At 43.6% G+C, this 26,854-nt stretch overlaps 1 protein-coding gene across 2 annotated transcripts in view; it reads left to right on the top strand.

Moving 5' to 3' along the window:
- MYH10 (myosin heavy chain 10) overlaps window positions 1-26,854 on the top strand; it is a 97,252-nt gene that overhangs the window by 24,098 nt on the left and 46,300 nt on the right. For both annotated transcript variants that reach the window (XM_065852473.1, XM_071816423.1), the window contains exons 4-5: window positions 8,172-8,199; window positions 19,350-19,452. In XM_065852473.1, coding sequence (XP_065708545.1) covers window positions 8,172-8,199; window positions 19,350-19,452 — 131 coding nt within the window. The remainder of the gene's footprint in view (window positions 1-8,171; window positions 8,200-19,349; window positions 19,453-26,854) is intronic.

Raw genomic sequence — 26,854 nt, 5'->3', positions numbered from 1 at the left:
TAAAATATAAAAAAGTAGCATTTACTTGAGTCTTTTGAGGAAAGGATTTTAATGGTTGAGCTGTCCTGCTTAACTTGAGAGATCCATTCCTCGCCCCCAACCCCCAAATCTTGATTGTAGACAAATGTTTATCTTGGACGTTGCACACCATATGAAGTGAATTGCGCAGTATCTTGCCACACTCACAGGGTGGCCTCAACACTTTGGTATGTAAGTCCTGAAATGTCTCACGAGCAACAGTGGCTTTTACGCATTCTCCTTGGAAAGTGTTTTAGAACTTCTTATGCTATTCAGTGGTTGGAAAAAGTAATTGACTTCACTGCTGAAGAGCAGAGGTCTGTGCATCAAATCTAGGACTCAAAATACTTTCAGATAAACATACTCATCAAAAAGCTTGGGGTTTTAGAAAATATTTGTCAGAAAAGTGCTATAACTTTTTAGCCTAGCTATTGCTAGGCGATGTGTAAAAAAAAAAAACCCAGTGTTGGTAGTGTGGCTGAGCTTACAGGCGGCTGCTCTGTGTGCTATGTGTGTGTGACTGAGAACGAAAACCAAACCACCGACTGCGGTGGGCTGAGCTTAGAAAGCCTGGCTATGGGCTGGTACCACACTCACTCCATTTCCAAGCTTGATGAAACAACTAAGGAAGAGTCCTCCGGAGTGAGAGCTGGTTCACAGCCAGTTTTGTGAAGTGCTTTGTGCATGCTTATTTGTCTGGGAAGAAAAGCAAAAGTTAAATGAGTGAGCTTAAATGGCAGATATTACAGTTGAAGGACCTCCTCGAATGCTGGTTTCAGCTGACAATATAGTCTTTGTCTAGACAAAATTGTACTACGTGGGAAACAGAGTGACTTTAACGGGGTTGATGGAGAACAGAAACTGCTGTGATGCTGCATACTCCGCCGTCTAAACAAACCTCTGTCAGCCTGTGCCTTGCAACTATTACTGATTCTTGGTTACTTCTAAGCAGCATGCAAATAAAAACTGAAAAGTAAGCATGGGGCTGGTCTGCACAGGAGACTCGGGAGCTGCTCGTTTCCACTGGGACAGCTCTTTGGAGGCACAACTCGGGAAGGCTGGGAACTGCTCAGCTGTCGTTTGAGGAACAACGAGCGTCAGCGAGCAAGTCCTTGCAGCTCTAGCTGGAGCAGTTTTAAGAAGCTGCTGCCTTATGGGTTGTTCCTGCCCTTCAGCTAAGTCGCGTTAAATGCTTTTGTGAGAACCAGTTGTTGACTTTGAGGGTAAATGGGTCTTGTTAGTTGTAGCTGGCCCGACTGGCTGAGGGGTGCAGTGTGTCACAGTCATTTCCCTCTCTGTGCATCGGCTGTTCGTACATCTCAGCCCTTGGGACTCTGCCGCTTTCTCCAGCCTTTCTTGAAACTGAAGACCGACTTGTGTTCTCTACTCATCTCCTAAACTACAGCAGTCACCCATCTGAAAATGCTGAGTACATTTGGTATTACTTGAGAGATTAGGGGTGTTCGCAAGTCTTGTTATAAATCTGTACCTGTTTGAATGAATTTGTTAGGGAAGGAATGTGTTACCTATTAACTTCTGCTCACAAATGTGGCAACTCTGTTTTAATTTCTAAGTTAGACTTACCAAAGCTTCTCTTAATAATAGTTATTAAAGGTAGTGAAAGACTGCCGGTGAAAACATAAAGCATCCTTGAGCTTCTGCAAATTTAATGAGAACTAAAAACAAAATTCCAGTTCTATCTGGTATGTAATGGGGAAGCTACCCACAGTTTCATTAAGTGGGCAGGTCATGGTCTGACAGCTATTTGTTTTCTCCCTTCATGCTGATTCAGCCTTGGCTGGCAACTCCAAAAACAAATGTCACAATTTCTTCTTTAGGAATTTGTGTAATTTCAAGTTAATGTTGCAAATACTGAACTCGTGACTTCTAAAATAGCCTCAATTCATAGCTTGGCATGTTGTTCCAGGGCTCGGTGCTGCTGGGTTGGGTTGGCTGCTGGTGCCGCATCTGTGCTCGAGCGCTTGTGCCACAGATGGAGCTATCGGGGGTGAGCAAGCGAATAACGAGTGTGGTCGTGAAGTCTGGTAGACGTGCAAGAAATACTTGTATTCCGTGCTACGGATCACCGAAAACAAGTTGCAGAGGAAACCGTGACTGACCTCTGCTATGCTTCAGTTGATAATAAACTCAACATACTTGGCAGTCAGCAAGCAAAACTGATGCGTGACTGTTGTGATTTATCTCAAATCTCACATCTTTTAGATTAAGAGAGGGAACTATTTTTTAAAAGCTTTTCTTATTTTAAGTTCACAAACAACCAGAGCAACTAAAGAGTGTCTGCATCACCACCCCCAGCCCATGGTAAACAGGTGCTTTCTCAGCCCTTCTTTGAAGACTTGAAGGTATCTTGGAGTAACCAAAGTACATGAGAGAGGCAAGAGCGAAATCCTGATCTGTCAGAAGGGGTTTGTGGTAATTTGTTCAGATAGGCTGGTGTTTCTTGCTGAGGGAATGTAGTAGATGCTTGTTGTCAGTGTCTTGTAGCATGTTATGTGAGAAATACCAGGTGAACAGACAAAGGAAGGAACTGGTAATTGATTTGAAGAGGTAACAGCACTGATGTAGTTGTGTCTGAAGCGGATGGTGAGTTCTGGTGTCATCCCCCATGGGCGGTGTCTGAGCACTGGGGTTGCAGTGTTGTGTGGAAATAGTACCAGCACTGATGAAGCAAAACTGGTAAATGTGATTATTCTAAATCTTAAAATCACTGGATACCCACGAGGAGTGGAGTGCACCTGAATTTGGTCTTCTAGTATAAATTACATTCTACATTTGAGGAGTAAGAGTGAGAATTTCTGCAAGATCATACCTCGACAGTTTCCAATAAATAAGACTTGGCTGTAAAAACTGACCAAAAGATGAATAAGCTGATGATGACAAGCAAAGAAGATGATAAATGCAGTTTCAAGGTACATCAAGAGGAAAGGTTTTCCCCGAAAGAGTGCTGGTGTCATTGATCATTTTCCCCTCCAGAGTCCCTTCCATCTTTTGCAATGACAGTGCAATGATCCTACTTGCCGTTCTTGAAGATGACTGCGATGTCTGCCGCCTCTTAAGTCACCTGAAACTGCCCAAAAGGAGTAACCCAACATTGTCCGTCGTCTTTAGCACTGCTGGATGTATTGCGTTGATGCTTTGGGCATCTTTAGCTTCAGCTTCCTTAAATAGTCAGCACTGGCTGATTAAATTTAGGTCCTCTAACCTGAAATGTCAGCTTTATGCTGGTAGCAAATCATACACTTTCTCAAGGGCTCACTTGAACGTGTAATGGGTTAGTATTGGCAAAATACTGACTGTGTTCCTGTAAACTGCCCTTGTCTTATTGTGAAGACACAGAGTGTACGTTGAACAGTGAACGACTGCGCTGTACACGGCAAAGATGATTGCACAACCAAAGGCAGAGGTGAAATGGAGGATAAACAGCGCGATTGCAGAAATCTCCCGGTGAGCCAAAGTGTGTCAGGGTATTTTTGGTCTGCAGCGAGGCAGGTACTCAGCAGACAAACTTGTGCCTGTCAGTCTTCCTGTTGCGCTTGTTGGAGATGTTTGTTGCGAGTCACTTGGTAGCGTTAAGTGTTTGATGATAGTTTAGGGAGTAACTAGGCAACATTTTAAAGACAAACACAAAATATAAAGGCATACTTCATCTCTGTTACCAGATCTCTTTCCGTGCTTATCAGTCCAGTAGGATTTGGTTTAAAGAAAAAAGGAAAAAAAAAAGGTGATAGAGCACTTGGAAATGAAGAATGGCAGATTGTCAGACCGCCTGCGGACTTTCTAATGCTATGGGGCATTTATGGCTGAGTCCTGTGAATGCTCCGGCCGCAGCAATACCTGTGCTGATGGGAAGGTCTCTCTCCTCCAGGCACTGACCCACTTTTGCAAAACTTGTCAGGAATTCGATGTTTGAATGTCCTTGAATAGACTGATATTTGAGCCTGTTCACCTACAGTAGAGGGCAAATATACACGGATCTCCTGAGCCTGACACCCACAACAAACAAAGCTCTCGACCATGGAAGCAGTCTTTTCTTGGTTTATGGGCTATGGCACCTGAGTATTAACTATTGTCTAAAAATAAATGAGAACCTTCCATTCCCCCTGCACCACGACCTCCGTTTAGAAAGACAACAATTTCTCCCATTTGAGAACTATCAATGTTGCTTCCTCCAGCCCAACAAATGCAGCAACTTTTTTGGTGACGCCTGCTGCAGGAATGAGCCTTGCGCTTTATCACTGCTGAATGGCTATTCCTGCTCTGGAGAAATGAAAGGAAGGGCTATGTCAAAAGGAATGATCTGCAAGAGTCTTGTGCTTGGCTTTCGGTAAGGACAACCCTTGATGGACCTGCAAATAAGAACCATTTCCCTCTGCGTAATTCCCTGATGTGTAGCAGCCCATAGCTCTGAGGGTTTTTTAACCTAAGTCAGGAAGACAGGTTAATACTTGCATACGTCCATTTTCACTGCTTTTCTAGAATTGACCTTTTTATCTTGTCACACTTATTTCAAGCTCTTAACTAAATAAAGGCTGGATGTGAAAGGGAAGATGCTTTTCGGAAGGGTGACAGGATTGTGAGACAGTCAAGGTTTGTATGAAGGTTACTGTGTTTGACAAAAACTGTAGTTGCTGTGAGAGTGATCAGAGAGACATTAAATCTGAAAGCAGGTAATACATCTGTGGAGATGTTTTCATAGATTCGTTATTTGTGTTAATCTCAAAAAATGACTTCCCCATTGGGCAGTTCACTGTGCAGGATGGCTCCAGCTGGCCTCTTCATTTCCTCAGAGTCAGATTGTGAGGGATAAAGGCAGATCTGGGCATTTGCAATACGTAAAATATCAATATAGTAAAAGGTAATTGGAGCAAAGGAAGCGTAGAGGGTGGGCATCCATTCTATTTGGAAACTCTGTGATAAAATTGCTGTGCTCGCAATGCTACTGCCTTTGAGTTTTGGTAGGAAACCTGAAGACGGATTCTTCCTTTTCTGTTTTATTGTCTTCTACGGATTTCTGAATGACTATAGTGTGACCCAAGCAGAACCAAGTCCTACTTTTAAGAAAAGCTGCTTTGCTGAAATACAGTAATTCTTTTGTAGACAGACTCTAGAGCTTTGAGCTATGACTTCGCAGAACCTCCTGTCTGAACCAGTTACCCAAAAAATTGTTTAATGTACGTCTGGAACTTTCCTCAGAGTTAACAGGGGTTTTGTTGGGTCTGGTATGTTGCGGGGGGGGTAAAAATCATTGCATGATTTGGTGAGAGAAGGGGTATTGGTGTAAAATGTTTTGTATTCTGACAGTGAAAACTTGATGCATTTTGTTATATATACAGATAAGGTGAACATCAGGATCTATTCTTATGGGATTTTCAAATGAGAAAACATGGCAGTTCCACAGCCAAGCAGCAGGTTTGTTTGGGGAGCTGCCAGTCGCCATCCCCAGAACATATTTCTCTGGGGAGGTGAGAGCAATGTAGGTTTAAGAGGGTGTAGGGAAGACTGACTTTCAAAGCTGATATTCTTCTGGCCCTTTTTGTATTCTGGGAATCCTCCTTGCTCTCTCTTCAAAGCGTTTGCCCTGTTCAGTGTTGTACGACTGGGTTTCCCTGATGTGGCCGCTGGTTCTGGTGTCAGTGGGAATTGGAGCTGGGGCAGCGGGCGGCGAGTGCTGGCTCTGCCTGCTGCTCGGGCACTTCCACATGCTGAATGTGCTTGATATAGCATAAGCCCATCTAATGATTACCCACTTTTTTGGATATATATTTCTATAGGATTTATGTATCTATTTTTATAAATAGATACATAATAGATACATATCGATAAATAGATACATAAATAGTTTTTTTTTGCTAGTGTGACTCACTGAGTGTTTCCAGTGTTATACTGGATTTCCAACTGTTATAAACTGGATCGGGAAGCTGATCTGGTTGAAAATGAAGTTTTGTTAGTTCCATCAGCTACTTGAACTCGCAGCCTGTGCATTTTCATGGTCAGCTCCTGGTTTCAAGAGATGGGATGGGAGAACTGGGCAGAGAGGGCAGAGACATCAGTGGCAGCTCAGATTGAATTGTGGCAGCCGGGGACCTTCAACCTAAGGTTTGAGTCAGCTTGTATTGCCTTTGTGCTTCCAAATTCTTCGATTCAAAAGGACATACTAGCCTATAGAAAGCTTATTTCTGAACTAGAAAATCAAATTTTGTTTTTATTCATAAACTGTGCATAATCTTGGACCTTTGTTTTTCAAATTAGGAATATCGTAGTAGCCCTTCTCTGTGGTCTTCAATGCAGTTTGAAGACCTTGTGATGTATTTAAATCTAAGCTGTATGTCTCTAAAGTGAAGTAATAGATTCCTATGGGACTTCTGTCTTGATTTAAAACCAGAAGGTTGGTCTTATGTCATAACTTGAATTAAGAGCTTAGCCCTCTTATTTCATCCCCTCCTACCACATACTTGTCCTCATGCTTATATTCCTCTGATTGAGTTAAACTGAGTTAATGATGATCAGATCCCTCTCAGCTTCTCTTCTCCAGCTGAGCAGCCCCAGCTCTCTCAGTTTCTCTTCACAATAAAGATGCTTCAGACCCCTCAGCATCTTCGCAGCCACCGCTGGACTCTCCCCAGGAATTGGTTGTCCAGACACCGACTGTTCTGGTGCCTGGGTTGTTCATCAGGCAGCAGAGCAGGGGGAATCGCAGCTCACTGCTGGATTTTGGTTTTAATTTTTTACATGCTACCTAGCTAGGGCTGACATTCCGCTTCCACACTCATTGTTGTGCAACGGCATTAGGAGCTCGGCTCGTTACGCGTGTAGGATGGCTGGTGTCATGCAGTCTGCAAAACTCAGCAGAAATTTGCAACTCAGTTTAACAACATTATTTCTGAACCTATTTAGAAACAATGTGAGATGTTGTTTACACTATTCTGCTTGCCAGAAATGATCGGAAATGTACTGAGGTTGTATATACGGACATGGATCTGGTTGAGGCCTCTGGAGCGTGTGTGGAAGCTGCCGTGTGTCTGTTCCTCCTGCCAGGACTGGTGTCCCACAAGGAGCAGTTGTCACACGTTGTCTGGAGTCCGCCAGTGCTGAGGAGCAGGGCTGTATGTGGGGAGTCTGCCATGTAGCCGTGAGCTTTACACTTGAGTAAAATAAAGCTTGATTTTATTTATTGTATCGTAATTCATTACAAATTACCAATTGGAACAGAAAAGCTGTCTGAAGCTCGGAGCTTGCGGGAGGGAATCGTATTCTGGAGCTGGTGACAGCTGAAGTGTAAAAGCAAGATCTTTGTGATGTAAATTCATGAAAAAGATGTAGAACTCATTGAAAACACTGGCTCAAAGGGTGGAAAACACCTTTAACTAAAACATTTTACTTGTTTTCAGGTGTATTTGAATGTTTTGATGATATAATTTTTAATATAGAGTGCATGATATTGAAATACATCTTGTAAAGGTCTTGTAATTGTGAATTACCCCGTGCGGGGCAGAACCGACCTCCAGGCTTGCTTTCCAAAGGTCAGGAGCGCAGCAGCGGGTGCCACAGAAGTGCTGAGCCACTGTATTGCAGAGTTCAGCTCTGCTCAGTATTTCCCTGAATGTCCTTTTGACAGGTCTTTAATGAATAAGCTAATTATGGAAGCGCTTTAGGCTTGCATGTTCATTTAAAAAAAGAAAAAAAACCATAGGGAAGCGCTTGTTTGCTGGAGCTGTCAGTGCTGTTCCCAAGTGTCTGCTCGTTAGTGTTGTGTACTTGGAACTTTTTTGCTTGTTTAGTTAAAATAATTTGATTAATCTGGGCAAAGATGCATACGGATGTTGCACCAACTTTGTCTGAAAATATGGTTAAAAATATTACTGTGGGTTTCTATTAAATTTTATTTTAAATTTTAATAAAGTTTTAGTTTTATTATATGAAATGGTGGAGCTTTTAGGAATGTCTGAGCTGTTGTTTGGGGGGGGAGTGTGAACGGAGGTGTTTAAGATATGGTATGAAACTTGCTGGAGAGTGTCCTTAGATGTGTTAACCTCAGAAGCTGAATTTTTAAGATACTCATTTAAAAGAAACTATCTTGCAAATTACAGGACACTGTAAACACAACTATAACCACATTTGTTCTTGTTTTGCAGACCGTGAGGACCAATCAATTCTCTGCACGTAAGTGAACACGTTTCATTTGAGCATTTTTGGAAATCTGTGTTTTGAAAGCGTCTTAGATATAGCTCTAATAGTCAAAATTTGATTTTTAATCTTCACAGACAGTGACTAATGGTTAGAGATGTAGCATGAAATGCTGTTTAATATAGCAACATATTCTTTAAACAATTAATTCACCTTATTGAAAATTTTACAGGTATGCACCGTTTAAGAAACATAATTTAAAAATCTCAGTCAAGAGGTGCTAATCAGAAACAAAAAGCTTTAAAAGGTGTCTGTATCTCAAATGCTACTCGGGCTGTAGCACCTGGGGGAATGCGAATCGGAAGTTGGTCTGGAGCCCTGCTGAGCAGCAGCTTCGCTTTGGATCCGCTTCCAACGGGCAGCCCTGGCTAAGCTGGCACCGAGGTTTCCTTTTGTGTTCGGTGTGTACCGACTTTGCCCCAGCCAGAAGCACGAATTTCATTCAGAATTCCTCTGGGACCTGGGAATGCAATGGTGGGGAGGTCAAGAGTACGGGTGTACAGGGTGTTTCAGATAGACGGACCCCATTTCGAAGCAGCGTGTTTCACAATGGCAACACGTTACCATTACACAAAAATTTACAAGTGGTCTAATGAGTGATCAAGTTTTAGGAACTCGATGCACTGCCCTTTCAAGTGGTAACAGTTGTGTTCATGGGTGGGTTGTGGTTGCAGAGATAAAGTGATTTCAAATTGGGTCCATCCTTTTGAAACACCCTGTGCTTTCAGGCATGTGAGGCTGCCGAGCTGATACATCCCAGGCTGCTAATTGCAGTTTCAGAATGCGGTTTCTGCCAGCTCTTCCCCCGAGCTGGTTCATCACCTTGCCACAAAATGCTGCTTCTCGTCAGCTTAGTTCTGTGGGTCTGCACTTGGTGGGCTCAGGAGCACTGGTGTGGAGTTTGAACACCCTGGAGGGGTCGTGTCCCTGTTGGTAGCAACCTGGGGGTTGGGTTGGTTTGTCGGTGGGGTGAAACAACACCTTGGCTCCATTCTGAAACTGCAGTTAGCAGTCTGGGGTATAACTGAACTTATCCAATAGTCTGAGGGGGAGAGGGAGGATGCAGTAGCTCGTGTGGCTCTGCGTGGGCTGTGCGATCCCTTGGCGGTGCTGTGTGCCGGCACATTGAGGCCATAGCTCCTGAGGATCCTGGAATAGCTCCACGGGTAGATTAATTGCTGGAAAGAGACCTGGGTTCAGTTTTCTTCTTGACGTGAAGAAATCTGAATCTTCATCTTCTGCATCCTACAAAAGTGCCTTAACTCTGACTTTACACAAGACTGATGGACAATCCTTTCAAGCCACGCTTTTTTGAACTACAGATAATCTGAACACAAGGTATCTGGGGCCTAGGGACACAGAAGCAAACCCAGTTCTGTAGTGAAGATAAAAGTTCATCTGGTTAACACAGGCTTGTCTAGGTCTGTGGTCCCAGCTCTTAGTGTGACTTCTGTTTTGTGTGATGACTACTTCATGTGCAATGTGCAAAACAGCCCTCAAAGCAGGGGTGGGATCCCAGAGGGAAAATAAATGCTTTGTTCTTGTGTGTTTGTGGATGCTTCGACAGTATGTGCTTGCCTCAGGTGAATTTTCATTGAAGTAGCTTCATGTTTTGTGCCTGTGCACAAACCTTGCGCTTCTTTCCATGGTCAACCAAGACCACAAAGGTTGGAACGGTGGTGCTGCAGGATTTAGTGAATGCCTGATCTGTTCATTTGCAAATTGGAAATCTTTTAAGCTCTCTTGCCTTCAATTTTACTACCTCACCTGTAAGGTTACTGTAAGCTTTTGATCCTGCTGCACTGAATAGGCAATGGAACCCTGTTCCATACCCAGTACAGCACACTTCAACATGAAAGATCTGCATCTTGTGAGAGGTTTCTCCACATCTTGGCTGGGCAGTTGATGAGCTGCTTGCTGCGCATCCATGTGCAGAGACAAACTGCCTCCCAGATGGGGGGTGGGGATGGACACCCTTCCCTACAGTCAGACCGCAGGAGAATCCGCTGTACCCAGCACTGAGTCTGGAGCTCTGGGATGTGCTCTGAGTGCAGTCCTGATGTTAAGACCCTCAGAGATGGCCCTGGTGACATCTCTTCTGTTGGACATGTAAAATGTTTGGTGACAAATCTGCTCCTCCAGGGAAAAAATTCAGAAGCTGGTGTGAAGAAGCAGTGAACACCACATCTTCGAAGGATTTCAATGCTATCCTGGAATCATATCACAAAACTAAGTATTGAAGCTATTAGTACCATGACACTGGACAAGTTTTGCTACCTTTGATTCAGTGCCTTGGTTGTACCGGTGTCAAACACTGCACTTCACAGAGGCATGGCAGGCTCTTAATAGAGCTGAGGTTCTGAACAATCGATTCCAGCTCTGTTGGCCGTCTGGCTGCTTTAACTTCTATTTCTTACTGAAGTATTTACACAGCAACATAAGGAGAAACAAGGTTGAAAAGGTTCAATGTCACTGAACATGATTTACTTGGAAATACAAATTTCCTCAGTAATGTGAACAGTTCTGTGGCCTCAGAATTATGAAGGACAAGGCATTTCCTCTCCAAACTGGATGTACAGGACCAAAGACCTTCCAGTCTAGGTCTTACCTTTTGGGAATATAAAGATGCACGATGTGATAGATGCCAGAACCCAAGGTGTTTCTGTTGTCTTGAAGTTAAACACCAAATTTGCCCATAGCATGGGAGATCTTGCTAATCCTGTGTATCCATCGGCACCATTTAGGCCCTGACTATAAAAAGGATGATTGGGGTTACCAGGCTGTTGTTCAGGTTAATAAACACTTTTGTCTTAAGACAGGTTTGTCCAGACTGCTTTGCAGCTCTGTGTCCAGTTCAGAAGTGCCATCAAATCCACTTGTATTCCCTTCCATGTATCTTTTGAACAGAGAGACTGTAAAGACAACTGCCTCTGCAACACTGTCCCCAACACGAGTGTCACGGCAGAGCTGTGTTTTGTTAGGCTTGCTTGATAAACTTGGTGCTTGATAAACTTGGTACTTGCTATGTGGCTTAATCCCCTCCATGAATGGGACAAGGCCATGGCAAACAACCATGTGTAACAGGCCAAGAGGATGTCTCATGTTTTGATCAAGGGTGGGTAGTGTCCAGGACTTTGTTGCATTGCTGATTATATGTTGAAAAAGTAAAATGTGTGTGTTTCCCTTCCATGCCACTGGCTTTCCAGGTCTTAGGCTAAGGCAGGAATAAACAAGGTGGTAGGAGCGTGTCTCAACTGCACTGGAGGTGGTTTCAGAAACTCCCGTGGCAGTTCATCGGAGGCTTGAGACATCTTCTCATCCCAGACTTGTTGTGTCGGGACACTGATCATCCAATTGACCCTCGGCTTTAGTAGAGGTGAAAGTCCTCAGAAACCTTTTTTCTGTTCTTCAGTAAGAGTAGTTCAAGCCAGCTAGTGAGAAAGAAAACACCCCTCGCCTGGTGCACTGGGATGAGTGAACAGCTGTGGTGTGCTGGTCGTTCCTGCCTAGACCGTAACTGTCTTTTTGTACATCCTGGAGATAAGTCTCTCCCATTGGTGATGAAGCTTCATCTGTTTACCATGGTCACCTGCCTCTCCCTACCTCTAGTTGATCCAGTTTTCTGGGGACCAGGTCAGCTCTCAAGCCATGGTGTGTGAACAGCACCTTGCCAGGTCTCTGGGTCCAGCTGCCTTTTCTCTGGCCAGCCCGGGCTGCTGCTCTCCAAGCACTGAGGTGTAGGACTGCTGCTGTTTCAAGCCTTTGCGTTTGGTTTCAGTTTTTCCTCTTCAAACGCTGTCTCTGCACTTGTACCAGAGGCCTTTCTTCATTTGGTTCTAACTTGATGGTGTCCAGTCTATTCATACTTACCTTGGAAAACCTTTAAACTCCTATTTTTTTTTATTTCCTCAACTGCAAGATGACCTTAAGCTTTTGTTCCTTCTGGACTCAACAGACAGCCAATCCTGATTTATACCTGTTACACATGGGTTTTTTATCCTAGGCATGAAAGTGTGCAACTTAATTCTGGAGTTAAGGCTGTTTCGTTGTCTTAACATGTCCAAATCTGTAGGAAATCCTACCCTGGTTCCCCTGGCAGGACTGCACTTACCTTCATGCAGTCATTCCAGTAAATAGCTGTGGCCAGACGCATCATGAAACTGCAAAGGTGTTACTTAATGTGTTTTCTAACATTGTTAAACCACTGTTGTAGCTACGTTAATGAATGTTTTATCTCAGATGTTTTGTAGACACTTGGAGGTTTGTTCACGCTTTGCCTCAGGACTGCAGTGCCTGATGACCCAGGCTGGTTCAGCATTTGGTAGACACCGGTCGCTGCAGACGGTGTGTTATACCTGCCAAGAGAAGATGCACGCAGGTGGACCGTGTTGAGGAATGCAGTTTGCTGAGAATAATCTGATTTTTTTTTTTTTTTCCCCTCAAAGAGAATCGTGCCAAAGAATAACCTGTATTCCACTGCAGATACAGGCACAATGATACATCTTATTATTTCGAAGGCAGTGAGATGACTTGGAGGTTTTCTGTCTCAAACACGACCTGCTGCCGTTCCATGAGGAGTTTGGGGCCTGACGTGCCCTAAAGATGAAGAGTTTTGCATAAACTAGTGATCTTAAAGTTGGTAATATTTTTCTCAAAGTCAAACTTGGTGCCAGGAGGGGAAAAACACAAACAACCCAACACGGCTGCTGTGTTTCCTGGCTGCTTGTCTCGGCTCAGCATCTCGTCCTTCCCCTGACCTGGCGTCCAGTTCTTCAGGAGGGGTGACTGAGATCTCCAGCTGATGTGGCTGCCATTCAGTTCTCCAGTCCAGACTCAGTAGCACAGGTGACCTCCTGCTCTTGCTCCAGAAATAAGAGTTCTCTCAGGACATAAAATGCACATTCTTACTCTCGTTTTGTTACCTTCTGTTCTGATCGCTTTTTCCACTCTGTCTTTTAAGGAACTGAATATGGACAATTGCTGAGGAGACTTGACCACAGGGCTTTATTCTGACTTAGTGGCGTGTAATTTTATGCATATTTATGCACTGACTTCCTTTTGTCTGGTCGGTATTTGTTCCACTGTGTTCCGCACCCCCATCACCTTTCCCCCAACCGTGTCCATTCTTGTAAATTTGTATTTGAGCCCCAGGGACACAGTTGGTAGGAGAAACTTTGTGCTGAAATTACTTCTCGTGGAGAGGCTTTTCTCAAAGTGAACCCAAAGTAATTTTCCTGTGTCTGAGAAGACTGCCTGCTCTGTGATGTGTCCCTGGTTTCCTCAGGTAGCAGTGATGTGATTTCTTATGTGTCTTTTGGCCTTTCACCAACTGAAAAACCCAAATATGCACACAGGCACATGCACCTGCAGTTGCTGAATCCACTGGACAACTTATCAGCCATAGGTGAAAACCAGATTATTGCCTGGTTAGTGCTGAGGCGGGAGGAGCTGAATGAACAGTAATGATAATTTCTTTTCAGCTTTGAAGTCAGGTAGTTCAGTTTCAGGGTGCTAACCGCTGACAAGTCGCTGCTGAGGTTACTGGAGCTCTCCATCACTTTGTAGTTTGGTTCGTCAAACTTTCAAACAAAAAGCAAACGGGCACCCCTCAAGACCAGTAATTCTTTGGGAAGTTACACTCAACTAACGTCTGTCTAATCACTCCCCCTTGCTTGGGGTGCAAACGATAACTCGTTTAGAATTTTCTCTCTGTAAATTCTTAGTTTGCTGAAACAAAAGGAAAATACATGTCGTTTCAGCACCTTCTTGTTCCTGCTAGAAGTACATTCTCGGCCTGTGTTAGCCCGGCAGCTGTATGAAACCAGCTACAGAAAAGTGGTGCGAACTTTGCGATGCGCACGCACCTCACCGGACGTTGTTCCATTTCTGTAAGATCTGAAGCTGTCATTAGCAGCTTTGTGGGCTTTGGTTTTTTTTTTATTTTGAGAAGCTGCAGCTGCTGCTGTTTTGCTGAGTGTTGGTGTTTCTGATAATTGCTCCTGTTGCTGTTCCATGGCGTTCAGGCTGCTGGAGCCAGGGCACCAAGATGAAGAAATTTCTGCTGTGGTATATGAGGAGTCTGAGAAATATCCCAACCTTGCCCGGCTTTGTTGTCTTTAGCTGCAAGGCAACTTGTGGAAAGTCAAATATGAAACCGTGCTGCACTGCACTTTATTTTAAGCTAGAGACTGGGCTTGATGAACTGTCACTTAGCAGATGCTTGCAGCCATACAAGGATATCTGATTGGAATTGCCTTCAGTAGGAGGCAGGGGGGATGGAGGGAATAGAGGCTGCTTATTAAAGGACAACAGCAGCAAATACCAGGCATTTTTGTATACAACCTCTGGCTGTAATCCAGCTGGGAACATTCCCTGGGCAGCTGGTGTGGAGATGATGGGGGCATCCAGGGAGAGCTGCGGGAGCTGTAAAGCAGCCTTGTAAATAGTCAAGCCAATTAGTGACTCTCCTGCACTCATCCGAAGTATTGGTTGTACCTCTTTGTTTCAGGAATTCAGTCAAGTGATTAAGACACCCTTTTAATTACAGGTTTTTACTGTAAATATCTGTTAATTTGTAGCTGGCAGAAGATCTGCTCAGTTGTGTCTGAGAATAAGTGTTTCTTCTGTTCTTTGCAACTGCTGTTGTGAGAAGGACAACAGACCATTGTTGGGGCTCTTACTTACGCAGTTACTTTCTCCTGTGAACAATTTAAGTGCATGCTCCGTGGGGATTTGCCTTATGTGAGTGGCTGCTCTGTGTGAGCCGAGGCTTTGCTGGCCCCTGGACCCAGGGGGTTGGGATCCCTGTGTCCGAAATTGGGTGCCAAGGTGCTGGGATCGCTTCTCCTTTCTGCTTCCAGGTTAACTTCTCATCCCAGAGCTTGTCGCTTGTCAGGAACAACAGAAGCAGATGAAGCTCCTAGAGCACAGGAAAGGTGTGATCTGGGCTCCCAGCATGGAAAATACTGGCCTGTTGGGTTCATTTTTCAGAAACTGAAATCAGAGATGATCTGTAGTGGGACAGATGACACTAACTGCATCTGACCATCCTCACGCTTATCTTCACAAATACTGTTAGCTTGCAGTGGAGACTTTTGTGCAAGTAGCAAGATGAAAAAAAGTCTGTCTTTGGATTTCAGAGCATGTGGGGGTTTTTTTGTCCCTCTGTCTTACATGACTCGCAACACTGCACTTGGTACATCCCACGTGGCCTCTGATCTGCTGGTGAAGCTCCTGGCTCACCGGGTGCTGCAGGAAGGGTGCCAGTCCTGGCACTGACACCTCAGTAAGAACTTTAATTGGACTTTCTGAAAGTCTAGAAACTCATCTGCAGATTCGGGCAGGGGTGGTGGTGTTGCCTTGTCCTGACACACCGTGTGCTGTGACTGTCACAGGAAGATGTGTAGATGCTTCAGACCTGCTGGACAATAAGCAAAGCGGCTGTTTCCCTCCTGTTTTTCTTTAGAACAGGTCTTTCCCCCAGAGGAGTTTGACTTGTTCATAAAACAGTAATTGCCATTACACACGGGCCATGTGGGAAGAGCACAGTGATCTCCTGCAAGTCAGAAGACCGGCTCCCATTCCTGGTTGTTGCCCATTTACTTTGTGGCCTTCGAGTCATTGCTGCTTGTTTTGCCCGTTTTCTAGATGACAATCTACTCAGCAGAGAAAATGCCTCTTCTGTGCAAGACTTGGGCTCAAGTTGCTGAGGGGGGAGCAATTGCAGCTGATTGGGAAGTCAGTCACTAATTTTTGCTAACCAAATTGGAGCCGAGATCAGTTTCCCTGAAGTGTGCTTTCCTTTATGGGAAATGGCACTCTAGCTTTACATGCAGTGTTTCAAACCCTGCAAAAAATTTAAGTGCTTGTGCCGGCTGAACTTTTCCAATTTTAAACGTGCTTCAAGCTGCTTTGAAGCAGCAGCTTTGCTGCTCTAGAGAAAGGGCTTTAACCCTAGATACTGCCGAAATTTACCAGCGACTGTCAGATTTTCTTTGACCTGTCTGTGTAACACAGTTTGTAAGGGAGATAACTTTCCGTTAATTGATGGAATAACGTTATACATCCAACTTGAAGCTATTGCTGAAGATTATTTGCTTCCTTGGGTGCCCTGATATAGCCCGTGGCTTGAGTTAACACAGCATTTCGCTTCAGCCTCGTAAGGTTTTCTGTCTACTGGTAGTGGAATTGAAACTGAAATAAAGGAGGTGGAATTATGACCCTACTGAAGTCGTTAGGAAAGCTGCTGTTGACTGAAGGAAGGCTGGGATCTCAGCCAAGAGTTTGAGTTGTTTAATTTATGGTAACATATTAATTGTATTAAACCAGGGGTTTGAAGAAGCTAATCTTTAGCTTTGCGATACCATCTCCATTCCATAAGCATTGTACACAGTGTTACTAAGAGTTTACCTTTTTTGGATAGGTTGATAGAGGTAGATTTTGATTTATTTTTGTAATTCATGTGTTTGCACTCCTGGGAAAGAACTCAAGTACACAGATGTCATTATTTCTATAAATGAAAAAGACTTTACCCTAAATCTTCTAATTCTTTGAGAGCCTATGGCAGCAGAGCTATCTAACGCTGGATCCTGCAGGAAATACTTGGCATTCTTGTAAGCTCCAGGGAGAGGAGAACTGGGATGATAACATCCATTAGTGTTGCTTTTGAATGGGGGCTTGCATGAAAGACTTTCTCTAAATAAACCCCCACACTATTAGATTTAAAGGCTTTTTAACAAAAGGAATGTATGGCAAGCTTTCGAGCTCCCTGTGCTGTATGGAGCTTTACTGGTGCGTGTGCCAGAAAACCCCGCTGGCCATCAGAGCCTGAGAGCCCTGCGCTGCCTCTGGGAAGGCGACATCTGGGCTGCATTGATTGGGCTGTTTTCACTGTTTCAGAGTAGCTTTTACTCCTTTAAAACCGTATCAACTTTGTTTCTGTGATTTGGCAGGAAAGATTATTTATCTCGTTTTAAAGGCAGAGCTAATAATGTGTTTGCAAACTCTGATGACAATAAGAACAAATTGTATTGCTTTAAAATGTATATTTTGCTCTATGTATTTTCTTCTCTTACCTGTTGGAATAGTTTAGCAGTAAGCATATTTTAATATACATCTAGACACAGCTGAGACGGTCTTTATTATTGCTTATAGACGTGAGTTATGTTAGTGTAAACACTGCGATAAAAGGGAAACTAGAAATAAAGACCAGGACGTACGAATTGGCATCCAAGGTCTTTTTTTCCTCCTCATCAGTCTTCACATTTGTCTTGTATGTGGTGACTCTGGACTGGGTAGAAATGGCTTTTTTTCATGGGGTCAAGGTGTATTATTCCTGTTGTAGCGGTCCCAAAGTACAGTTTCTGTGCATATTGATGGGATTTTGGCAAAAAAGAACCCCAGTTATCCATTAGCTAACTCAGAGTAACCCTCATAGTAAGCTCTTCAGGTAATACCGTCCCAGTGTTTTCTGCAATGCACACGGCTAACAGAGTCAACGTTTTGAGTCATTGAGGCCAGTGGTTTCTAGTCTTTCTTATTCTGTATTGTTTCCCAATGATGTTTGTCTTCTTGTGAGGAAAAACGGGACAATAACGGCTTTAGCCAGGTTGATGTAGTTGCTTCTGAGAAGCAGGTACTGCCTTGGGGAGAAAATGCATTTACTGCTGTCTCCTATCAAGAGGTAGCCCAGCGCACTTGTCCTGGGGCTTTCCATGATCTAAGAGGATTTGAAAGTAAGGAGAAATTAGATTATTTTTTTTTTTTTTTTAGAGTCCATTCTCTTTGAAGATTTGGGCAATATCCTCCCTGCATATGCAAAGTTAAAATCTGAAGTGCTGTATCGTCTCATTTTGGCAGATGTTAAGTGTAGTGTGGATAGAGATGCTTCTGAGCTGCATATCTGATCAAGTGCAGGTCTGAAGGTACTAAATACCCAAGTAAATGAAGCCTGGATACCAGACCGGGGTGTGCAGTGTGGTGCAGGAGGGGATTTCTGAAGGCTGCAGAAAACATGCTGAAATTCTGCCCCTCCTGGTAAATCAGTGTTTCCATGATAAGTATCCCAGCTGAGAAATATGCAAGTGCACAAAATGCGTGCTGGTCATTCTTACAAAGTAGTTGGCTTCCAGACTTCAGTTTCTGAAGAACTGTTGAATGATAGAAGTACGTGCACTTTTTCCATGCAAATCCCCATCGTAAAATCCCTTTTAGCTCCATACACGTCCGGGTCACTGGTGCCAGTCGCTGCTGCATCTTTCTCCAGGCCTTCACTGCTCTGGCATCATCGCCAGGTTAGACCTGGTAATCTCTTTGTGTGGATTTATCCAAAGACCAGACCTTGGGGTTTTGTTTTGTTTTTCAAAATAGAGCTGTATGAACATCATCTGTGATTGCTGTGATGTGAACTTGGTCACATTTCCTACCCAGAATATCCCATATGTGAACTTTGCACTAAATTGTGTCCGAAAATGTTTTGCTTTAAATCTGCCTCGGTCTTAAAAATGAAACGTGCATTTGCTATCTTTATTATCTGTGTTCTGTACTGCTCTGCACTCATCAAGTCATTTCTTAATGAATTCGTTTAGCCCTGCGGCCGTAAATACATTGTTAAACTAGCGAAGAGCCTGAGCACTGCAAACAATCTGGTTCTCTAAAATGTATTTTACTTTCAAACTGGCTTCTAAAGATACTGAATATTTCTTTCAACTTTATAATTCTCATAACCAGCTTCTGTAATATAAAATATACTACAATGACGCTAATTATAAAAGTGTGTGAGCATATATGACTAAATATATATATATGTCTGTCTGCGCTCTGAAGAGTTCTGTCTGTGGCCCAATGGTCAAGGCAGAGAACAAGTCTGGTTCTTGTTTCTGAAAATAACAGAGGAATTGAGGCATATAGTCAAAAACATTGTATCAACATCTTAATGCATCTTTAGGATGAAGAAAGTATTTTAAAGAAATACCTTGTAGTTCCCTGCATCTGTGCTTTTGGTTTTAGATGCCTGGGTCTGTTGCACAGTCAAAGTCATGAGTGGAATGAAATGAGGTTGCTATAAACAAAGAATTGAGACGTTGTTGAAAATCAATTTTGAGGAAAATGTCTGAAATGTTTTGCAGAGGTGAATCTGGTGCCGGGAAGACTGAGAACACCAAGAAGGTTATTCAATACCTTGCTCATGTTGCTTCCTCCCATAAAGGAAGAAAGGACCATAATATTCCTGTAAGTTGGGATATTTTCTCAGTTTGTTGCTCTTTTTGAAAACTACAGTTACAACTTTTTTATTTAAGATAATCGGTAATGTAATCCACATAACTTTGTCTCAACCATTATTTTCTCTTTAGTAGTGGCTGAAATGAGCAGTTACATCAACATTTCCAGTTAATTTAGCTGTTTAACTTCCATTGTGAAATGAAAGGCTTTATGCAAGCATTGGAACTCGACACGGCATCAAAGCCGCCTGGTGCAGTAAAACCCAGTTTTCCAAAAAATTTAATTAACTTGGGCAATTCTTAGTGAATTTAGTTCCCACTAGATGCAGTTTTCACAACTCTAATTGTGAGTGAGCTTTCTGTTCTTTCAGAAAACTGACTTGTACATGGGAAAAATCATCAGGCTTAGAAACTGCTGTGAAGCCACTATATTTAGAAGATTTTATTACATTACAAACAAGAGCGTATGCAGTCTTATGTCAGAGAATCCTGAGTATTTTGGTAACTTGTCACTATCTCCCACTGATGTGGAATTTTCTTCAGGTTTACTGCCAGACTTCAAAATTTGCACTGAATTTTTAGCAATACTTTGCTCTAAAAAAATTAGGAATGGGTTTGAATAGTGTTGCTGTGAGCCCTTGGATGTCTTTGCAGTGAAGTATTAATTCCAATTGCTACAAGCAAGCAGTTTGCACCTGCTTTTTTCTGGTACTACCTCAGGTGTCTCTGGTGGTTGGAAGCTTCCAAATTATCATCTGACCTGGCAGCAACAACTTCTTTAATTTCTAGTGTATGACTCTTAATGTTAAGACATTCTTGAATGGGTCACACTCATATAGAAAAATGGACATGACTTTAATTTGTGGAGGATTTGAAGTGGGAGAGAAGGCGAGATTGCTCTGCAGATAGATTTGGAGATATTGAAGTGTACAGGGAAACATGAATCTTTGCTCTGATTGAGAGCAAACAGCATGACCCTGTGTGTTGATGCTTCAACTGTTGCACACGGAAAATATAAGTCAGTCTTTCTAAGTATTTAGTGTGCAGTGGAATTGTGCTGCAGGTTGTGTCCGCATCCATTACAAACCGCAGAAGTTTCTTACAATTGGAGTGCCAGGTGGATGTTCATGGTGAGAATACTCATCAGAATTGGTTTTCTGTATAGGTTTTGATGGCTTTTGGCTTTTGACCTCTGTGCAGCCTTGAACAAAACGGGGCATTTTTTCACTTTCTGCAGGAGTGAAGTTGCCTTCAGCTTTTTGAGGGAGAAGGAAATTATGCAGAGGGAATTGTGCAGGGTTTGTACCGAGCACTTCTGAATAGGCTATGGACACCTTGGAACAGCTCAGGCTGAAGGGCCCTTCGGGAAGCCTCTGGTCCAGGCTCCTTTCAAAATGCACCTTCCTTGTAAAGCCGAGTTTTGAAAATCTTGAAGGATGGTGATTACGCAGCTTCTCTGCAAACCTGTTCCAGTGCTTAACCATTTAAATGGCCTGGTTTTAAATGGCCCCATTTTTGATTGTTTACAAAGTACTGTATGTTTGTCTGGCCTGTTTTCATGCGGTGTTTCCACCAGCGCCTCTGCCAAAAGAAGTTGCCATTTCTGAGCTGCTTTGTCGCAATCATTCCCGTGGCCGCTCGCAGACCGGTGCAGCCTCAGACTGCTGGTTTGAAAGCCCATCTGGCTTAAACAAAACAGGTGTGCTATGCATAGCTGGTGTGAAGCAAAGGCTCAGAAATGGAAGGGGAAGGATGGGGTGGGAAATGTCAGTGAAGGGAAGGATGAGCTGCCCTTTTTAGTGCAGTGTTGGTGAATTCCATTTGAATCACTGGTTGAACTGCAATTTAATTCACTCCTTACGGGTGCGATCAAATGGGTCGGTCGTGTTCATCTCAAGAGTTTAGAAAACAATTGTTGTAATCAACTGCTTTATGAACCATCAATAACTGTTATGGTGAAGACTGGAAAAGCTTTTATTCTTTGTAAAAGATAGTTCAAGCACAGTAAAAAGAATAGGGTGCTGTCTTAAATAAAAGTTTGATACTTCAGTCGTGAACTTCCTTCAGTGCAGTGCCATGGTAAGCACTGAATTGAGCATATGCTTATGAAAAATGCAGATTGCTTGTGTAACCAAAACAGTTTTGAAAATACAGATGAGTCTCCCTTGTGCTGGAACAATTCATTTTTATTTATGTATTGCAAACCAAGAATGTCTGACCTACACAGCTCGTGTCAGAGTTGAATTTGTGTATTCAGCCCTAATGCGTTCATTAGAAAATTGTGGAGAGCTGGCAGTGATCCACAGTCCCCATCTGTACAACCTCTGCATTATCCTGTGCACAGAGAAGATGCTAAATAGGCTTGTTAAACGCACTACTAGTCATGGATTGATTTTCATCCATCCTGTTACAAATAGTTGTCAGTGGCATGCGTATTACTGAGACGATTCTGAATGCTGCATGGATTTTTTTATTCTTTTTTTCCCAATGAAGCAATTTGTTTGCTGATGAATTAATGATTATTTTCCCAACATGGTTCTGAAGTGTGCGGTTAACTTGGTTTACCTGCCGGAGTGCTGTAGAAGTATTGCAAACAAACTGGCACCTCAGAGAGGGCTCCTGAGGGCAGTGGGGTCGCTGGAAGCACAGCGGTGGAACTGCAGCGCTGAGCAGCCCCGCTGCCAGCTTTTCCTGATTTGTGCTGTTGGAATCCACAGGCACGCTGCCTCACTTCCCGTTTAATCCCAAGGAATGTTGAAGGTGTTGTCTTGGGCACTGTGCTAGGACGTGTGGGTTGGTGATGGTGGCAAAAATGTGGACAAGAAGCTTTAGTAATTGTGGGACTTGGTGGAGCTGGGTGAGACTAAGGTAGTCCCTTAAATCAGGAGCAGAGACGGAGCTTTGTAAAGCCCAGTGACGGCACTGAGCTGCGAACGGGCCCATCTGGGGTTTGAATCCGCGTGTGTCGGGCGCTTGGTTGAGCGTCAGAACCAACACACGCACAGTCCCGGGTGGTGAGGAGTAAGGGAGAGAAGGTGGAAGATACCTGTTGTAAATAACATCCAACACACTTGACCTCTTAAGAATTTGGGGGTGTAGCATTTAAAACTCTGCAAATAAATTGGATACTTTGCGTGCAGCAAGCATATTGGGGTTTGTTAACTGTACAATGTGTGGACCAGCTTTCTAAAGGTAACCGTTGTGCTTTAGCTCAGGTGTTTCAGACCAAAGGTGTATGTACTATATATATATATACACGTATACATATATACCCTGTTTCCCCGAAAATAAGGCAGGGACAGTATTAATTTTTGCTCCAAAATATGCTTACTTTTTTACATGTACAGCTGCCTGGACGCTATTTAAATTGACTCTTTTATGAACTGTAACTAGGGCTTATTTTTGGAGTAGGGCTTATATTTCAAACATCCTCAAAAATCCTGAAAAACCGTGTTAGGGCTTATTTTTGGGGTAGGTCTTATTTCAGGGAGGCAGGGTAGGTATACACCATACTGGTATCTGTTGGTCCGGTTGGCGATTGTTGCGGGGGAGCTTCTTTCACCTTTGTTCTCCCCGATTCTTCTGCTGGCTCAGGAGCTGTGGGGAAAAGGAGGTTTAGAATAAAAGGAGAGGAAGAGAACAAGGATGGGGAGCTGGTGAGCGGGAGAGGAGGCTGATGTGTCTAGAGGTGGTTGGACAGATTAAGCAAGGAGGGTAGGGAGGAAAAAGAGATTTCTAAACTTCTGAGATTTTTATGACTTATCGCTCCCGTATGTGTTGAGATGGGGAAGAGAAAAGAATGGAATTGTGTTGCTAATGTATGCATTAAAGTAGCTTTAATATGGTTAAACAGTGAGGCTTATTTCTGACTCTTGGTTCTGCTTTAGTTTACAAACCTGGTAGTTTTGGATGGGGAGGTCAGTGTAGAATATAGAAATAATTTATTAAAAAGCATTGCGTAGCTGGCTTTTCAAAAGAGAAGTCACTGAAGTGCCCCGGGCCTGTGGTGAGCGTGCCCGTTCTGCAGGCTGCGTGGGGCCTATGGACACCCCTGGGCACGGGCAAAGGTGTGGGATCAGCGCGTTTTCAGTCATGGTGGTGTGTGAGGTAGTCAGGTCCTAGAAACATCTGCACCCATCCCCGACTGTCACCATTCCCAGTCACCCTGGTCCAATGTTCTTCTGGTTCTGGAATTCCACTGGTGTTCATGTCCCCTTTCCCCACTCAGATCCAGCTTGTGTGGGGGTGCTCGTTTAAGCTTCAGAAATAATAATTGCTGGTGCTTTCTGCTTTCACTGGCTGCATTTGCCTTTGTAGCCGAAATGCTAAATTGTTTAATTTGTTTTATTAATTTCAAAAGAAATGCAGTTGGTTGTGAAGTGCAGGCTGTCGGGCAGGCTCAGACCGCCGGCCTTAGTGCAGGTGCCCAGGTGAGCTTTACCTGCCCTCACCTGAGCACAGACAGGTTCAATGTGTGTCTGATGGCGCTCAGGTCTGTATGGCGCGGACAGAAAGGGGCACCCCGAGGGAGCGGTTCATCTTGGCTGAGGATGAGCACATTTACCATCTCCGGGGTGTCCCTGTCCCTCTCCAGGGAGGCAAGGGCAGGAGCAGTTTGATACTGAAACACCCCAGTTGTTTTTAGATGGCCGAGTTGTTTTCTGAGCAGCTTTGCAAAATTCACATCACCGAGTTGAATAAACCAAACCTTTACCGGCTTGCTTCACAGACCTCTGACAAAATCCGTTATTCCACACTAGAACAACACCAGTTGTTAAAAATAATAGACACAAACAGAGGAAGTGTGCGTCTGGCTTGGTATGAAAATATCCTGCGTTGTGTCTTTCACCACAATATTTTCCCCCTAGGCTCTCTGATGTGAAGCTCAAAATGATTAAACTCTCAGACCAAACCAAGGAAATGAAAATGGAGTTGAGAATTTCTGCAGAAACTGTGCAAATGTGAATTTTGAGGGGTTTTTAAATTTTTCTTCATCACTTCCATGTTCCGTTTGCCCTTCCTCCTGGCAAAGTTCCATGGTCTGCCAGTTTCTTCTTGCTGCTTCTCATGTGGAGGGTCGTTCTTGAACGAAAGAAACAAAGCTTGTCTTGATTGTAGGTTTGTGTTTCTTAAATTCTTGAAGTACAGTGCAAAACCAAAACCTCAGACTCCTTAATTATTGCTTTTGCCCTGGTTCTTTCGTAACCTTTTTGGTTTTTGAAGAGTAACAATGATCTTACCCAGATCAGGCCACCTTGCAGTGACGGAGTCTGGAGGGAAAGGTACTTGGTGTTGCGGGTTTATTTTTTGTTCTTGTTTGCCAAAACTGTAGAAAGCAATGAGTACCTAATTAAATAATTGCCCTCCTTCCTTGCCGCTCAAGCTCCGCCTGTCATTTTGTGTTTTATTTGGAATTAGCCCTTTGCATAAACACAAGGTTTGGTATTTTGCGCATGCATTGACAAGCAAATAACTTCTTTTCTAAAATTAATGTAAAGGTTTTCTATGAAATGAGTATATAGTTAAACTAAACCTGCTGACATGACTGATTTGGGATGTACCGTGCAGCTGGAATGCCTACTTGCTAACATCTGCATTTGTTTGTTTGCAATGAACAGCCCGAATCACCTAAACCCGTGAAACACCAGGCAAGTGTTTTTCTTTATGCTTTTAAAGTTAGTAGGTGAAATTATATATATTCTGCTATATTCTGTCAATTTGTATTTCTAACGTGCGGGAAATCTTGTTGATGTATACAGCAAATGGTCAACTTTGTAAATGAGCACAGAGAGGACAAGTTCCTTGGCACTGCAGAGCACGTCAGGGTGGTGGGGAAGGGATTTGTGAAGGCTGCAGAAGAATGTGCTTGAATTTCCCTCCTCCTGGTAAATTAACGTTTCCGTTATAAGTACCTTAGCTGAGAAATGTTCAAGCACGCCAAACATGTGCTTGTCATTCTTACAAGGTTCGCCCTCTGTCCAGCTGGGGTTCTCCACCCTGCAGAACACCTTTTTGATATTAAACAAAGCATTAAATAAAAGAGAGAGGTAATAGAAGCAACTAAATTCTTTATTATTAACACACTGTTTTGTCTGAATATTTTTATAGCCTCTCAGGTAAGCTGATAGACTTTAATCTCCAGGGTAAAAGGCTTGGTGTAACCAACAAACCATCTGCTAAGGTTGAGTGTTTCCCCTGACTTCCTAGGAGGAGTGGTGTGAGCGCCGTGGTCCCGCTCGGCGGCGCTGCCTGGATCAGTGCTGGAGGTTCAGCTGCCCCGTTCCCCCGGCCGGGGCTGCATGCAGGTGGTGCCGCCCGTGCTGCTCCCCGAGCCCCCGTGCAGTGGCCGGGCCGTCCCGCGTGCGTAGAGCAGGGTTAGGCAGGGACTGACTCGGGGCTAAGGCTGTGCTTAGAGAGAACCAGCTGCTAGCAGACTTTATGCGGGATAAATGTTCCACTCTCTAGCCTGAGATGGCCAGTGATGCCTTTTTGTCATGGGCACGAGCTTTTAAATAAAGGAAAAGCTTCCCACCAGCTCCCTGTGGCGTATCCAGGGCTTGGTAACTGAAGAAGCATCATGAGTTAGTTTAACTGGTTGTGTTTTTTCCTTGACTTTTTTTTTTTAAACTGACTGTCATGCAACTTAAACTGTAGTGGAAAAGAAAATAATAAAAGAAATGTTAAGTTAGCTCTGGTACACTGGGAGCAAAAAGAAATGCCATGGACAGCTGTGGTCCCTTTGCTGGTGTGTGGTAGCTCGTTAAACTTCTGTGACCCAGTCATGTGTCTGAGCCCATGAGCTCATTTTCAGAAGTTACAGACATTCTTAGTATTTAACCTAATCCTCCCTCCTTGCAAACCTCAGTCAATTTTAAGGGTCTTTTACTAAAATATTTCTGTTCCAAAAATAGACGGAGCAGTGTTTAGTTTAACCCTCCTTTTGCTTAGATTTAGCATGTCAGGGTTGAACAAACCATTTGTGGGCAAATGTTTTAAATGTATCAGCAGAAACGTGCTAATCCAAAAGTGTTGATATTGCGTAAACCATAATCATTAACATTTCTGTCCCAATGTCGTTTGAACTCCAGAGCGGATCCCCGTTGTGTGTGAGTAGCGCGTGGTCCCCCCGATGAGCCAACTCGCAGATGCTGGTTTTTTCTGAACCTGAGACAATCACCCGTCCTTATCTCAGTGTTGCCCTGCATGAAGTGTTGCATGACTTCACGTTTCCAGTGCTGCAATGCTGCTTTTTCCAAGTTCTGTTTAGATGCCTCCGCAGAGATGCACCCACAGGACAAATTTACACTCTTTACAAAGCACTGAACGCTTCTAAAAAAGAGAATTGGGGTTTGTCTGTAAAGCAGTCCACCTAGAAATGAGAACTCATAAATCAGGATGCGTTTACCGTGGTG

This window comes from Patagioenas fasciata, chromosome 18, assembly GCF_037038585.1.
Source record: "Patagioenas fasciata isolate bPatFas1 chromosome 18, bPatFas1.hap1, whole genome shotgun sequence".
Classification (NCBI taxonomy): domain Eukaryota; kingdom Metazoa; phylum Chordata; class Aves; order Columbiformes; family Columbidae; genus Patagioenas; species Patagioenas fasciata.
Note: the sequence above shows the minus strand (reverse complement) of the source record. Positions and strands in the feature narration are given on the sequence as shown.